The sequence below is a fragment of the Brienomyrus brachyistius genome, chromosome 11, assembly GCF_023856365.1.
Source record: "Brienomyrus brachyistius isolate T26 chromosome 11, BBRACH_0.4, whole genome shotgun sequence".
Lineage (NCBI taxonomy): Eukaryota > Metazoa > Chordata > Actinopteri > Osteoglossiformes > Mormyridae > Brienomyrus > Brienomyrus brachyistius.
Window position 1 is genome coordinate 20,249,321 of NC_064543.1, and position 16,667 is coordinate 20,265,987.

The following is a 16,667-nucleotide window of genomic DNA, read 5'->3' on the forward strand; positions in this document are numbered from 1 at the left end:
CCTGACAAAACATTTGTCTGTCAATTAAACTTTAAACCGTACTTCTGTCGTCTTAGCACGCTCTGTCATTTGACTGTTTAATTGCCAGATATATGAACACTTCGTCAGTGTCATTCTCCTTGTCTTTTGACTGTTATGAATGTCCTGATGTTTGTTGTTTTGCTTTTTGTCCTGCTTTATTATTCTCCCTGTCCCTGACATCCCAAGTAGACTAATTCAAGTCAAAGTTTAATTGTATAGCAAATTTTCATACATTAAAATAATTTTTAAAAAGGCATGTTCAGGTAATGCAGCTGAGCTATGTGACTGTGTAGGACAGGATAACTTGATTTTGACAGAAGTAGCCTTTTTGGATTGTTGGATACCTATGAAAAAACGAAGACATTGTAAACACTGTTCTACGAAGCGGGGTTACTGGCTTATCGGGTAACTTGTTGGATTTAAGGTACCATGGCTTAAATGGACTTCATGTTCATTCACTTACATTTTGCCCATACTACCTTAAATCCAAGCCAGTAACCCCGCTTCGTAGTACAGGCCCCAGGACTACAAGAAAAGCAACATATACAACACACGCAAGTACAGTTTAAAGTTGAACTGACAAACGTGATTTGTCAGATGTGCAATCAACGTACACAATCTCATTGTCAAAGTAGTATTGTCACAGGAGACATTAAGTTTAAAGTTGAATATACCAATGTTTTGTTACATGTTCAGTTGACATGGACTGTGTGCATATAGATATTTTTGGCTCTAATGGATGTCCAATAGGACTACTCCTTACCCAGAAACTTATTGGACTTCTATTTTAAGTTAATCCAACTGAGAAATCTTACTTTATGGGACCCCCCCCCCTCCCCAGACACACGCAAAACACAATACAGATGAGGTCTTACAGCTCACTTTTATTCACAATGAACTCTGAAAATGCACACATTGTGGATGTCATTCATACTACATTTACCCTTGATGTTTACAAGTACTACCTTGGAGGTAAATAAACCTCAAATGTAATCCTTTAAGAGACTGAAAATCGATACAATTGCAAACATGGTCTTTTAAACAGCATTACAGCACTGCACCTTTTAGATGTGGCTTAAAACGTTGGAAAACAGATCCACATCTTGGTCAAATTGGACGTTGGGTGGGTGTGGAAATTAGCCCCTTCATTAACCACTGGCTAATTAAAAGGTAACAGCTCTTCTCCATGACTGCTATATGCTGCAAGGCCTGGTCTGTACCTCCCAGGGAAAAATAAATTATCTAAAAGTGTGCTTGGAGAAGATCATTTTTGGAGTGTTAGCGGCTTGAGTTTCCTAACGAGGGCAGGGAGGAGAACCCAGTCACAGATTTTGGATGTTCATATGTGATAAAGCAGTTTCACAGCAGCACACATTGTGGCCAACTTATTACTAGCAGTTCACCAAAGCAGCAGCAGCCATCACTTAACTGATCATTTATATTTACTACTTTGGTTTACCAATTAGCATTTATTTTTAACAGAGATGGGATAGCTTACAAATGTCAATCACTATATTTTTAATCAAAGGGGTAGCAAATAGTTCATTTCTACAGTTAGATATTCATTATTTAGACAAGATGACTGAGCAGGCATTTCCTTGTTAAAACCAAGGCGTATGCCCCTCAGTTAAGTGCCTTGTAAACACACTGAACGTTTCCAGGAAAAAAAATTACGAAGTATGTAGATTTTCTATTCATGCATTAAACATTAAGACCACCTACAAGCCAATATTCATAAAACCGAAAGCGGGGACGTCTCGGTGCCAGACCTAGAAGAAGAGTTACCAGAAACTGTTACCAGAAGCTGAAACGAACATAATGACCTTTGACCTTTCCCGGCAGATGTGCAAGAAAACGATTAAACATCCTGATCAGTCTCAGAACAGACTAAGGTGCCCATTATTATGAAGTCAAGTACTGATAGGTCTATGTTTGGGTTGAAGAGATAAAGAATGAAATACGTTAAAGGTGATACTGTTCATTTTTTTCTTCTTTTTCCTTGTTCTCTAGAATTTCTTGTACTGCTATGTGCGACTCCCAGGTGCTTGTTACTTGGTCACAGTGTGGATGCCATGTGCCAGGTAGGCTACGTTTCCAGAGGTGACCCCGGCCACGGAGATGCGGCCGTCCTTGGTCATGTAGACCGAGTACTCCTTCGTCAAGCGCTCCACCTAGACACATCCACACATGTGCAAACTCAGAACAACTTTCCACTCACAGGCTGTCTGTACACTACAGGAGGACCCCCAACCAATAACCAACATGCACACTTAATGTTATTCCTCACCTCTCATTTTTTTGATCACTGCCCTTATAAGTAAATAATTACCATATCATTGCTTAATGTTTGTCTTTAACAAATTTAATCATTTCTCTTTTCATACTGTTTTTCCTTTATATTATGCATTTCACTTTTGAACAATCCCTGAAGCAGGTGTGAAAAGTATTTCACCACACACATTCACCTTTTTCCCCCAAAAAAACTGTGGCAGTTTACACTCCAAGTTACCTTCTACGATTATTAGTGCAAACATATTCTATGATCTCACGAAGACACTTCCTCCTTAAAAAGCAGATGCCATAGAGCAGAGTTTGCCCTAAGGTGTGCAACTCCTCCTTCATGAGGATCACAGTCTTTTGAATACAACATTTGTTGTTTAGAGTATGATTCTGATGCTGTTAGGAACTAAATAATACTGTCTTGCATATCCTGCTCAGCAGTCACTCCTGGTAAGAGTACACCAACACCCCTCAGGCAGTGCGACAGCGATACCTGCTCGGGCTTCAGGCCTGTAAAGCAGAACATGCCGATCTGGTCGGTGACATGCTGCCAGTTATGAGTGGATCCCTCCTTCTTCAGGTTAGCCACCAGCTGCTCCCTCATCTTGATGATGCGACTGGCCATGCCGTCCACCTCCTGCAGCCTGGGGCAACAGCAGACAGGTCGAGGCAGTCAGACACAGGCTCAGCGGCCCGTGCCAATCGGAAAAGGGGGGATAAGGGGCATCGGCGCGACCCACCATTCCTTACGCAGCTCTGGAGTGCTGAGGATGGTGGCAGCGATACGCGCGCCATTCATGGGTGGGTTTGAGTAGATGGGCCGGATGAGGATCTTCAGCTGCGACTCTACGCGCTTGGCCTCCTCGGCGTCCTTGCACACCACTGTGAAGCCCCCGACACGCTCACCTGGGCAGGACATCGAGGGGACAGGTGAGCCACACCTCACTGTCACATTAGGGTCCCAGTTAAAATCCCAGCTAGATTCTCATGACAAAACTGATCACCTAATATTCTTCATTCCTCTGGAGAAAATGGGTGTACTGCCTGCCTGAATCCCCCCAATTACACAGGTTTCAGTACGATACCAACTCCGGTGGTTCTGAAGGCTTCTACCCATACTTTGTCTGCTCCCTCTACATCCTTGTCCCCAGGCTCCACCCCTTCCCCAGAGCCAATCGGAGGCTCACCATAAAGTCCCATGTTTTTGGCAAAGGACTGAGACAGGAGGACGTTGTGGCCCTGCTCGATGAAGTAGCGCACGGCCCAAGCGTCGCGGTCAATGTCCCCGCTGGCAAAGCCTTGGTACGCCATGTCGAAGAATGGTAGGAGGTTTCTTTTCTGAGATACAGGAGTGACAGTGGAAGGAAGGGGGGGTTGATTACAGATGAAATTAGCCAGCTGTGTCAGTAAGCAGGGCGGCAGGCCCACCCAGCAGAGCAGAGACCCACCTTCACCAGCTCGGAGATCTCCTTCCACTGCTCCTGCCGGGGGTCCACCCCCGTGGGATTGTGGGCGCACGCATGCAGCATGATGATGCTCTTCTCCGGGATTTTCTGACAGAAAACAACGATGCAAAGCAAACCATGACATTGACTGCAACTGACATGCACGGCATAGCAGTTGTAATGCTTTTTTTTTTTTTTTTTTTTTTTTTTTTTTTTTTTACACAAAAGCAACCTGAAGGCCAAAACCAGATCTCATCTTAGAGTTAAACACACCCCCCACAGTCTTACCGAAATGTCATCCAGGGCTCCCTTGAAGTCAAAGCCACACGTTTTTGGGTCATAATAGCTGTACGCCTTCAGCTGCAGACCGGCGTCCCTGAAGATGGGGGTGTGGTTTCCCCAGGAGGGTTTGGGCAGGTACACGTCACGGGCCACTGTGTGGAAGCGGGACTGGGGCAGGGAGGGGGAATCACCCTGTCAGTGTCATTCGTTATGTTCATTCCTCCATGTATGGTAATGCCTTTAACTAGGGTACTCCGCAATGTTACCTATGATTGACCACCCTGAACGGTTTCACAGCCCCATAACATTTAAGGTATAAGAAGATTACATTGGCGGGGGGGATTGTTGACATACCAGGTAATTTGCACCAATTCGGAGTGATCCAGTTCCTGAAATTGACTGAACAGTAATGCTCTGGGGGGGAGAGATCAAAATTAATTCAAGACCATTTACCCTCCCCAGACACAACGAAAAGTCAAAGCAATAAAAGTAAAGGTAACACAGCCCTGTTCCCTCGCTCTGCCAAGACCCAGGTCGCCCCTTTGAAGGAGGAGTGCTCACCCTGCCGCTCTTCAGCACCTCGCTGTCTGAGCCCAGGGCCAGCTCTGCACATGCTTTGTTGAATTCCCCGAGGCCCCCAATGGGCAGATACTCTTTGTCCAGCTTCTTTTCAGCGATCAGAGCTTCAGCCTGGGGAAGGGCGCAGGTGGCATACAGGGGGGTCAATTCAGATCATGAGGGATATGGGGGGGGGATAAATAAATAAATAATTTCACTGATACTTTAACTTATTAAAAAAAAAAAAAAAAAACTTTAACTTACTCATTTTCATTAACTTTACTACCCTGACCATAAACCAGGGTTGTGCAAGATACTCAGAACAAAGCTAAAAATGTGTAACCTGAATCGATAATCTGGACAAGGCTGTTAAAAATATGTTATATGAAGGGATCTCAATTCACAAAGGCTTAGCATTACTTAAAAAAAAAAAATCATTAAAAAATGGACTGGGGGGGGGGGCCCACCTTACGGACGCAGCTTAGCACGTATGGCTTTCCCTGATCATCTCGGTACGCTCCCACGCCCAGGTTCATCTTCTTGGGGTTGGTATCTCGCTTGAAAGCCTCAGTGACCCCCAGGATGGGGTCAGGTGGGCCCATTTGAACCTCTGACCACCATGAGCTGGACAAGAAATTAAGCATAACATAAATTATATATATAAAGACCTACACTAGGTCACACAAAGCAGAAAGATCCCCTTAATGTTTGACACTTACAATGAGCTTCCTACTCCAAACTGTGCTGCTTGCATTAGCTTAAAGACGTCCATCACCTTCCAACCACCCAAACAGAACAGGGTTTCCCTCAATAAATACAAAATTTCTAACTACTGATTACAGTTAGAATTAGGACTTTTAAACAACAGTTTGTACTGCTTAACTTGTGCCACTTAATCTATTATTTTTACAAGAGTGTTTATTAGTATGTGTGTATGTTGCATAATGTGGTTTCTGTAACACTTAACCACCCATGATTCCTTTTTGGATTACACAGCAAGTTTACAGCAAGGACCTTTTTAGACCCCCTATAGTGTCACACGCATGCCAGAAATTTCAGCCAGTGTGTTACAACGGGGCCTGTGAACATTAGGGTCAGGTACCGAAATCTGGTGCAAATATAGAACCGGTTTCTGTACGACTGGTATGTATCTGACTGTACTGCAACACAGGTTTCAGTGCATTAAATGCTTAAACTGCTGACTGAAATATCTGCCCTCTGATGCTCAGGTAACAGAAGAATCACTGCACCTCGCTACATGCCATCGCTAGCTAACACTACTCTTGTTCTGATCTAGCAGATGCTTACAGATAGCTAGTAGCTACAATACACCTGGTTAAAATGCCAAAAGCTGAACATTCTAAAGCAAGGGTGAGCAACGCTGATCCTGGCATGCCAGTGTCCAGCAGGTTTTCCATACCACCTGGTCTCTGATGAACCACACCTGATCTCAGGCAGACAGAAACTCATCAGATAAGATAAAAAAAAAAAAAAAAAAAAAAAAAAAAAATACTGGACACTCCAGGACCAGGGCTGCCTGCCACTGGTCTAAAGTGCTGCTGTATTTCACTTGAAAGGATTCCAACACTTGGATGGGCAACAAATCTTCAAAAATATTTGCATGTAAAGGAGGGGACATTTCAAATATAATGAAACATCTGGCAAGGCACAGGATACAACTGTGAGCAGAGGGATGCACAGCATTTGATATTTTGGGTATTGTATTTATATTTTAAATAAAATATGAGGTGTGAATATATTGTTCAATTTGACGTTCACATTTGTCTTCGAAATAAAAAGGTATTAAATGTCAACCTTCGTTTTGTGTGCGTGTTTTTTATACCAGTTCACGTACTGTTTAAATACCAGCGCCGTTTTAAAAGTTATAACACCAAATTATGTCCAACGGTAGTTAACAAATGCGTGTTGTAGGATGTGTTTAGTATATGGCTTAAAAACAGTACATCGCCCCCAGCTGCATTTGGATTTTTTTTAAAGGCGTGCATGTTATGCCGAATACCACCACACACTTCCTGCCATGAATGAGCCACTGCACGTGGTGCTTAGCAGGGTGATGTCATTTCTGAAAAAGCTTATAAAAAGGAGGAGACCAGGAAATGTGTTAATCAAGAGAAAATGTTTCAGAACGGAAAGTAAATTATGCAAGGCATGGCTTGATGGCCGCTGAGCATGACGGCGTGCTCTCCTACCCTCTCAAGTTACCCTTCCAGTACGATACTTTTCTATGTATAGCAGTCAGAAAGGGCAGTAAACAGAAAAGTAACAGGCACGGCCAGCCAGAGGTCTCAAATACCATTAACTGTTTATTGTAGCAATCACATGGAAATTAGCACGTGCACAAATAGTTCTTGTTTTTGCCCCACAATCTCCACACATTTACTGCATATACCTCCCATTGATTTATTTTTATTTATTTTCATCCATCGATTTTCTACACTACATTCATTTATTTCCATAATTCTTAACGTTCTGTTTGGGTACAGCCTACTTTTTAAAATCTGTTTGGACTATGTACATTGTCTTTGAATTTAGTCATATTTTACACTAATCTCGTTCTGTATATCCAGTTCATCTTATAAAATAGCCAACCATAAACACTGGTTTAAAGCGGAATTTTAATCTCAATGTAGTATTATACCAAACACAACTGTTTTACACTGTAATTGAAGTCGAATTCACATATATCATTACAATTCGTCCTCTAATTCACAGGTAATAGGGCTAGATCGAGCCGCTGGACAAGTCGACCAATGAGAATTTTTGAAGTCACCTTCAGCCAATCAGAGGCAAGCGACGGGGCTACGCCCATGACTAACGGAGGAAGCGAGCGTGAGTGCTGTCCGGAGGAGGGTATCATGGAGATAATACTTCGTTGTCAGTGATCAGTGTGTGATCGTACTTCACTCAGTTATGTGTATGTGCAGGCCTGTATATGCAAGTCATATTGGTATCACGTTTCTGCAGAAGAGGCTGAAACATGACAATAAATCCGTTACAAATCGACATTTTAAAACGTTGCTATCCTTCACTGCAGCTAACTTTATTACAACCTTGACTAGTGACACCTCGTTTGTACCGCCATGTTAACTTGATTATTAGTCAAGTGTCAGTACGGATGCAGAGGCGTGTGTGTGCACAACTATCCCATAAAGAGAAGCCAGGCAAGCGATAAATTACACTCCAATACTTAAAATGCAACATACTTATCGTGCTGATAAATAAGAGTATTTGCAGTTGGTTCAATACCTCACCGTTGGAAAGGGTCACTCTAAAGTTTAGGATCCCCTAACCGAATAAAGCGATGACTAGTGGACATTCACATTTGTACAGTCAGTGCGCCAAAAAATACATTCCATACCGAAACTGCAAATTTCCATACCTTGCTCGAATGGGTAAAACGCCCATGTAGGGGGAATAAGCCCCGAGGCTGGAGACAAACTTGCCGGATTTCAACAAAGCCATTGCGTGTGACAGAAGTCAGGAGACTGAAGGGTAGGTAGCTAACATAGGTCAGACTATCATTGGAAAGACGAAGAGACGCACGTCCACCGTAAAGAGGGTCTTTGCTGTTGCGGAAATGGGCTTAAAGGAAGAGAATATTTACACAGCGCCACCAAGCTAGACTCCACCGGATCAGCAACGGGTCCCCTGTAGACCGTGCGTTAGGCGGACCACGGGAGCATGACGACTTGTTATTTGAACTTCACAACTGCCAACGTTTTGATACATTAAGTGATGCATACGTCATAGTTTTAGGTTAATAGATAAATCGTATGTCATACTACACATGGTGTGAAGTCTACACAGACACACACACACAAATACACCCACGCACACAAACACACACACAACGAATGACAAGACTGCGGTGCAAGATATGTTGAAGGCGCAATGTTTTCAGCATTGCATTTTAATAATTCAATATATATATATCTGTGTGTGTGTGTGTGTGTATATATATATATATATATATATATATATATATATATATATATATATATTGCATTTTAATAATCCAAATGTTTTTGGTCACACACCACTAGCTCTGAAATCAAGCTGTTCTTTTAATTAAAATTAATTAACTTCAGTATAGGATGGTATGTTTCATTTCTCATATATTCTTTATCTATCTATCTATCTATCTATCTATCTATCTATCTATCTATCTATCTATCTATCTATCTATCTGTCTATCTGTCTATCTATCTAATCATCCATCCATCCATCTATCTATCTATCTATCTATCTATCTATCTATCTATCTATCTATCTATCTATCTATCTATCTATCTATCTATCTATTGCTGGTAAAGGGTGGCATGGTGGTAGAGTGGTTAGTGCTGTTGCCTCCCATGTTAGGCATCAGGGTGTGTGTGTGTGTGTGTGTGTGTGTGTGTGTGTGTGTGTGTGTGTGTGTGTGTATGTGTGTGGAGTTTGCATGTTTTTCCCATGTCATTGTAGGGATTATTTTGGTTTCCCCCCACAGCCCAAAAACATTCTGAGCTTCTTTGGAGTCAGCAAATTCCCCTTCAGTGTGCATGTGTGAGTGTGCATGTGTGAGTGTGCATGTATGAGTGTGCATGTGTGAGTGTGCATGTGTGAGTGTGCCCTGCCTGGTGCCTGTAGGCTCTGGACCCCCTGTGACCTTGAATAGTATAACTCGTTACAGAAAATACTCTTTCTTTAAAACCTATATCATTAATAGCAACCTAACCTAACTAACAACAGAATCATATCGAAATAAATCGCATTGTGTCATCCTATATCTAATTTTGATAATATATACATTTTTTTTAAACATTTTATATACAGCCCAGCCATAATTGGTCTGTCTTGTTTCATTGTCACCCAGAAACTTCACAACTGTTTTGTGAGCGGCTTTTCAGTGGTTTTCTGTTTTACATGAACCTTCTAAATTTGCAGTGCGTCTATTAATTTCCCCATGTATGTAAATGTAGATCGTGTGTCTTGTCATTTGATTAAAGTGTTTGAAGACTTTGCAGCGCGCTGACACTAATCTTAGCAACCGCATCATAACAATTCTAATTCCATTTAGAGTTTTGATTTGAACATTCAAAGCAGCTCAGATTTGCAGTTTCCCAGCAAGATATACGACGCGAAAGATGTCTGCCTTGAACGCGACTGTCTACCTCCAGAGAATTGACTGGTTCCTGCCAAATGGGGCCGTCAGTGTCCGGATTGCTCCGGAAGACATCCCCGGTTCAGTCAGCCATGGTAAGGACGGCAAAATGATGCCCATAATATCTCAGCACTCAAAGAATGAAAGTCAGAATAGGGTTGACTGGTCTTGAATCTTGCAGTCTGTGATAACTATCTTATTTTGGAACTAAATGTCTTAGGATACTAAATAATAAAATGGTTCACCTTTAGCCCAACAGTGATTTGTTACCATGAAGCAGTAAAAATACGGGGCTCTTTTCTGCTTGTTTGAACATCACAGAAAGTCATCAAACGATAAGGTCACAGGTAAATATATCCCCATATTGTAATCAGAAAGAAGCAGAAATCTTAGTTTTGGTACCTTGAGAGTGAAGAAATAATGCAATTTATGGAAATTGTAAGATATATCAATGATTTAATTTAATAGTCATTTGTTGATGCCAGCAATTGGATTGAGTGAGCTGCTATATTTGGTGCATGTGAACCTTTCCGATGTTGTTTTTCACTAAAATTCTGCATATCAGGGAATCTGTGCACTACATGGTGTGTTTTTATAGGTCAAGTTCCCCTGCTGAAATGCAGGCAGCCCAATTCAAGACCAGCGCATAAGTCTCCCAAGCATGTGTTTCCTGTATCCGATAAGATGGCAGAATTTTTCTCAATGTGCAATACTGACTGCCAAGTGTGATATCTGTGATGTAGTTTTGTTGTACAGTGATATAAGGATTCACTTCAAGTAAATGCGCTGTCCCCTGTCTTTATAATCCCAAAGGACAAACCAGTACCAACTCCCTAACCGTGTCTGCTGTCACTGGATCTGCTCCCATCCCAGTGGCAACCAGCAGGGGTCAGCAGGGCACAGCATGCCGTAGAAATACGGCAGGAGGCTGATCAGGACAAATAAAGAAATCCAAAAAACAGAAGGGGCCATTTACAAAGGACTTACGGAAGCCACTATGCTTCAGTAACAGAACTCCATCAATGTCAGAGCCTGAGCCCTGCTCACCAGCCTTCTCCTCCACTTCATACTTATTTCCATCACCAGTCCCATCCTCTTTTGCCTCCTTTCCATCCCCATCTTTTTTTACAGACTCTCCTCCTCCGTCACCATGTGTAGTCTCACCTGTAAGCCCAGCTCCACACCCATCTTCAGCTCCAGCCATGGTTCATCCCACCCCTCTGTATCAGGTTCCAGCGCAGGCTGCAGCCCCCTCATCTGAGCTGGTTACGGGTCCGACACCCCCATTTATGTCCCATTCTGTTGTTTTTGAAAAAATGGAAAGATTCAATAAGTTGCATAACTTTTTTCTATGCAAGTACTCTACCATGACCTATGATGCCAAGTGCCTTGCTGATTATTGGTGTAATCAGTTTTGGGACGATTTTCAACATGCAGTTTACATCTGCAAGCAGGGGAAGAATTCAAACTCTAAGGCTCACTACTCATATGGTGATAGTGTTTTACAAATGAAATATCACATTAAGCCTAGGTAATTTCACATTTTCATTACAGGGAGATTTGTGAAATTCATTCATGAAATGAATGTATGTGCTACAGCTTAAACATTTTTCTATACATTGTTTTGTATTTATAAAATGTCTTTATTGTAAACTGCACAGCATGTGCAGCTGTGAGCACTATCTGAATGAGAAGCCTTTAACCTGGGCAGAAAATGCATTGTTTGTAAGTGGGTCTTAGTGACAGAGTACCAATTTCAGAGGGCATTAAGTTGAAAAATGCACAGTGAAATATCTAATAATAATATCTGAACATCTGAACAGCATACAACTCAGTTTGCAATTTTATTGTTGCATTGCTTGTACAGTAGGTTTTAATCTATCAATTTTAGAGGGCATTACGTTCAAAAATGTACAGTGACATATTTTCAAATAATGATAATAATTATACAATTCTGAATTTAGTTAATATTATTTAATTTCAGAGCCAATGGCCGTGTGACCAAAAACATTTTAATTATCATTATTTTATTAGTAAGATTAAATGCCGTAAGCATGGTGCCTTCGATTTAGCGCACACAGTGCCCTCTACAGGATTCTGTCGAAACAGCATCACCTATTTAATTAAGGTGGCGTGGATCCTGCGAATGAAAAGCTGCCGAATAAGCAGCTAACTTCAGCCTCGTCAGTGAATGTCTGTGATTATGGGTGATTAATTACCTTTAAACGATTCGTTTTTTCTCTTGTTGTATCTTGATAATTGATGACTCCCACCAACCAACCCTTAATCCTGGGGTTGCACAATGTTTTATAAAAAATAAACATAGCACGCAACACTACACCCAGAACGCCTTTTTCATCTGTGACATTTCTACTAGGTAGCGTGCAAAAATAAAAACTTACCAATAAGGTATAAATACCGTAATTTTATGACTGCTCATTTAAGATGAAAACACATACTCAAAAAAGACTCAAAAGTGTTAGAAAAAATACGTAATATTTGAACACCTCCTATAGATTATTAAAGGATTGACAATTGCAGTGAAGCTTACTTTTGGCTCGGTACTGCCCAGTTTCATTAATGAACGAAGTTATTAAAAATTCCGAACTATTACTCTCGTCATTTTCTCCGTGAATAGCAAAATTCTTCACTTTTCCCTATAGATGGCGCTGTTACTCTTTGCGGTAAGTGGATGAATGCGTGCACCTTGAAATTTGCGTTTGTGGCCTGTGGCTGTTTTATGCATGTATGTGTCGTTAGTAGCTTGCCTGTTGTGAAACACATGCGTGTTTCTGGTCACTCAAGCAAGCACATTTGTGCATGCATGCAGGACGATTTTTAATGATTTAGATAGGCCTACATTGTAGTGTGTTGGATTGTGTCCGTTATGCCTTGATGTATCTGCTACTCCAGATAAAACTAAGATGACAGGCATGTTAAAGGCATCGCCGCTAATAGATGAAAGAATGATAGCAAATTACTGCACAGGCTGCAAGTTTCCTGCTGGCCATATAAGAAGGAGGGAAATTAAATAAAGACCCAAAGATTAATGTCGGCTGACATTACGTTACAAACTGTAACGTAAAGGCGTTTCCCAGGGCTTATGTAAAACATTCACTGAATATAGGACTCATAACTATGCGACCTGTGGTTCTAAGTGTGCTTCGGACTTTAAATCTATGTTTGTTAGCCTAAATGTATGAATATACATATATGTGTGTGTGTGTGTGTGTGTGTGTATGTGTGTGTGGGGGGGGGGGTGCATGTCATGTTCCCAAAATTAAGGAACATGTCAGAGTTTGAAATACAGTGAGGTCCAAGACCCAGGGTGGGAGGTGAGTCTCGTACTGATACCGTCCCCTTCATAAGCTCTTTATTTTTTAAAATTAATTAGTTATGTGAAATGTTTGTTACCCTAATTTTTTATTCAGGTGAATATTTAATTCCAATTTTTACTTTTAGCTCTTACTGTATAAAATGACCAAGGTCCAGACCTCAGTGACCGCATAGCTGACTACGGCCCTGCCCACAATGTGATAAAAACCTGTTATTTTGACTTTGTGGGGACATTTTTATGGAACTCGATATAACAAAAATCTGGGAATGAAATTTAAATAGATAAAAATGAGAAAAGTCTTGTATTTTGATTTGGTCACTTATGGTTAAGGTTAGGGCTGGGTGGGGGTTAAGGGTGTCATAGTTGAGATTAGGGTTTTCCCCATAGAAATGAGTTGAGAATCCACAAAAAAGATATAGATACATTATCTGAGAAGGTGTGTGTGCATGTGTGTGTGTGTGTGTGTGTGTGTGTGTGTGTGTGTGTGTGTGTGCATATGTGTGTGTGTGTGTGTGTGTGCGTGTGTGTGTGTGTGTGTGTGTGCGCGTGTGTGTGTGTGTGTGTTTGTACACAGGTTATCACATATCATTACATTCTGCATGTTTGCTTTGATACTTATATATAAGTGTTATTTTAAATTAGCCTGTGGGTTTGGCCACTGATTAACACTTAGATGAGATGGGCATTGCTCTTGTTGCCCACGAAAGCATGAGCAGACAGGAAATATCCTAGTTCAATAACAGTATAGTAGGGTGATGGCACAGGCTCCAATAGAGACAAATTCCAAAACCTCATTTAATTTCTCCTTTGCTCTCACTCAGATTGAAATAATAAGCTTCTTGCCCAGAGACGGAATAGTGAACGCAATCGCACTGGAGGAACGAGTGGATGAACCCACGTATAACACTTCCTTGGTTTTTAGAAGAAAAAAAAAAATTAAGAACCTTCTGTTGTGTTGCTGGAGCTGAAGTCTGTTCTGGATTTAAGCACTGATGTGCGAATCTGACATTTCTGAAACCAAAAACACGGCATTAGCCATGAAAACCGAACGATGCTGTAAGTTCTAGCACCAAACATTCTAAAACCGTGATATGGCGCTAACTCTGAAACAAAGCCTCAAATGGTGTAATTTCTTTCTCCCTTTTTAGTATTTACTTGCCCTCTGAATCTCCGAATTAGAGAAGGAGACGGTTCAACTGTTAATTTCATTTGCAGTAGCTTTAATTTGAGGTACGGTATGATAGAAAAGAAGAGGGTTCTCCTTGGTGCAAACCGAATGGCTGTGGATTGCTTTTACTCCTCAATAACTAAACACAATTGATTCTGATTGTAATTTAATTGTTCGCCATGTTCCCCTTGTGCATTTGAAGTTTTACTGAGTCCATTCATGTATGATCAAAACCGGCAAACAGGCCTGTTTTGTCTCTTGGGTTACTGTGTGGCCTTTTTGGGCTGTCATGTCTTTCTGTGGGGAAATCATAATAGAAATGGTTCTAGAATCATCTGCGTTAAGCTGGCCGGGCTCCCCAAAGCAGATGCCCATGACTGCAGCCCCACAGTCTGTGAGTAATGGCCGCAGTCTGTTCGAGCGAATATGTCATCTTCCTCTCAGGGTTAATGGGGGATGGAGGAAAGGGGGAGTGCATGGCGTGCGAAACAGGAGAAAAACAGGAGCGAAGACGCAAAGATTTGTATTTTTTGAAAAGGATTGAAAACAAACACGACAGCATTCAATCCTGCTCTTTACTGTCATACAGTGGGAGTGCGGATTAGCGTCTGGGATGAAACGCTGAAGAGCTTGGCATCCTGTAACTCCCTGAGGATTTGCTCCCATCTGCTTCTCTGTAAACTCCCTGTCAGTCATACTTAATCAAACTCCGCAAAACTCGCTCTGTTTCATTTTTACGACTATAGGGAAAAGTTGTGCCGTCGCTTCAGACGTGTGAACACGGCTTGAATTATAACACAGGGTGCAGACTTGGGGGTCACCGTTGGGAAACTGCAGCTGATGTTTATTTGAATAATGCATTTTGATCGGATAGTTATTGTAAAAATACCATTATAGATTCTATCATTTATCATTATGGGGCTTGGTGCTTATCAAATTAAGCCACTGCAGATATATGGCTTAGAGTTACATAATGTTTTTCAATCGCAATGCCTAGTGACCTTATATTGGATAAGCGGTTATGGAAAATGAATGGACTAGTGGAGCTGTAAGTCATTGTGTAAGTGGATTTTTGTATGTGTGTGATTTTTCCAAGAATTAAAACCCGTAACACAAACTTCCCCCTCATCCTGTGTCAAAATCAGAATTAGGAACCTTTTTTATTTCCCTTCCTAGTGGTAGTAAAAATTAAATGTATGTGTTTTATTATCCGCAATATTTTTCTGCAAATGTCTGTTACCAGCTTTGTCAATATGAGTAAGATACTAGTTGTCCTAAATAAATAAGTATGTCTAAGTGAGTTTTCACTGTATGAAATACATTCTGTTTTAAACCGCAGCCCTTTCAGTAAAACTGCTGATGATTAATTGATAAGTACCTCCTTCAAGAATCCGTGCTAAATTATTAAGATTAGCTTTAAAAGCATCGGCGTGCAAAGACTGACTTACATATTTTTGAGGCAAAGCGTCTGTAGATCGCAACCTTCGTTTTTAAAACAGGTATCTTCCACAGGGAATACTGTCGAAGTCTTCCAGGATAGTTTTAGGGAGCCCAGAAACGTGTGTCCTACACGATAACGGTGTAGGTGTTTTGTATTATCTGGAAGTATGAAACGCAGGGCATCCAACTTTCTAACTAACTCAAACTCTCATCCTGCCTGCTTTTTCCTTCTTCTATTTGAGTCTGGACCTAGTGCTCATGTAATGTGTGTGTTTTTGGGGTTGGTGTGTTGGGACGCCTAAGATCGTTGGATCGCTGGGACCGTCTGACCACGCTTTCTCAAAAATATATACTTCACTTCGTATTAAAATGTGTGCTAAATAAAGACGATAATATCAACAATGTAAAGAGCACAAATGTTGCCCATCCCCTCATATAAAAATATGAATTTGATTAACAGGAGCATGTTTGCCCTATGCTCTCAGTCGCATGTCAGCGTGAGGATGAGAGATTCTTGAGCATTTGCAGAAAATCACAGGGAAGCCGTGAATATGGACAATCGTCGATTTTGGGGTTGTGTTTAAACCCTTCGGTGTGGAAGCTGCGAGCTCGCAGTGTCAAACTGAAGCTTACAGCAGCATTTAAATGGAGAAGGCAGCCTCTACAACTGATACGTACCTCCTCAATTGGGAGAAAAGTCCTAAAATCTGTGCAGTGATAAGGTTATTTGTATTTGAATATTATTTATGTAGCTTAAGTCTGAATACCAAAGTATTTATTAATTTGTTTTTTTAAAAAACATTTTTTCAGTAATTTTGTTCACTTTTAAGGTTAATTCCTTATTAATATGGATGAAATAGCAACACAAGTATATACATTTAAATGAGAGAATAATAAAGATTGTAAACACTTCTATCAGGGAATTTATCTGAAATATAAAAACCATGAAAAATAAAGGAAACAACCAGATTCTGT

General features: G+C 41.1%; 1 protein-coding gene across 1 annotated transcript; it reads right to left on the reverse strand.

Annotated features, from left to right (window-relative positions):
- Nucleotides 1-885: 885 nt before the first annotated feature.
- Nucleotides 886-8,146, reverse strand: LOC125751865 (aspartate aminotransferase, mitochondrial). Its single transcript, XM_049031255.1, has 10 exons — nucleotides 7,987-8,146; nucleotides 5,054-5,210; nucleotides 4,590-4,718; nucleotides 4,383-4,442; nucleotides 4,035-4,196; nucleotides 3,750-3,854; nucleotides 3,489-3,639; nucleotides 3,042-3,207; nucleotides 2,795-2,945; nucleotides 886-2,192 (listed from the first exon to the last, which is right to left on the reverse strand). Exons 1-10 carry the CDS (start codon nucleotides 8,067-8,069, stop codon nucleotides 2,070-2,072), a joined length of 1,287 nt encoding a protein of 428 aa, XP_048887212.1. The 5' UTR covers nucleotides 8,070-8,146; the 3' UTR covers nucleotides 886-2,069.
- Nucleotides 8,147-16,667: the final 8,521 nt, after the last annotated feature.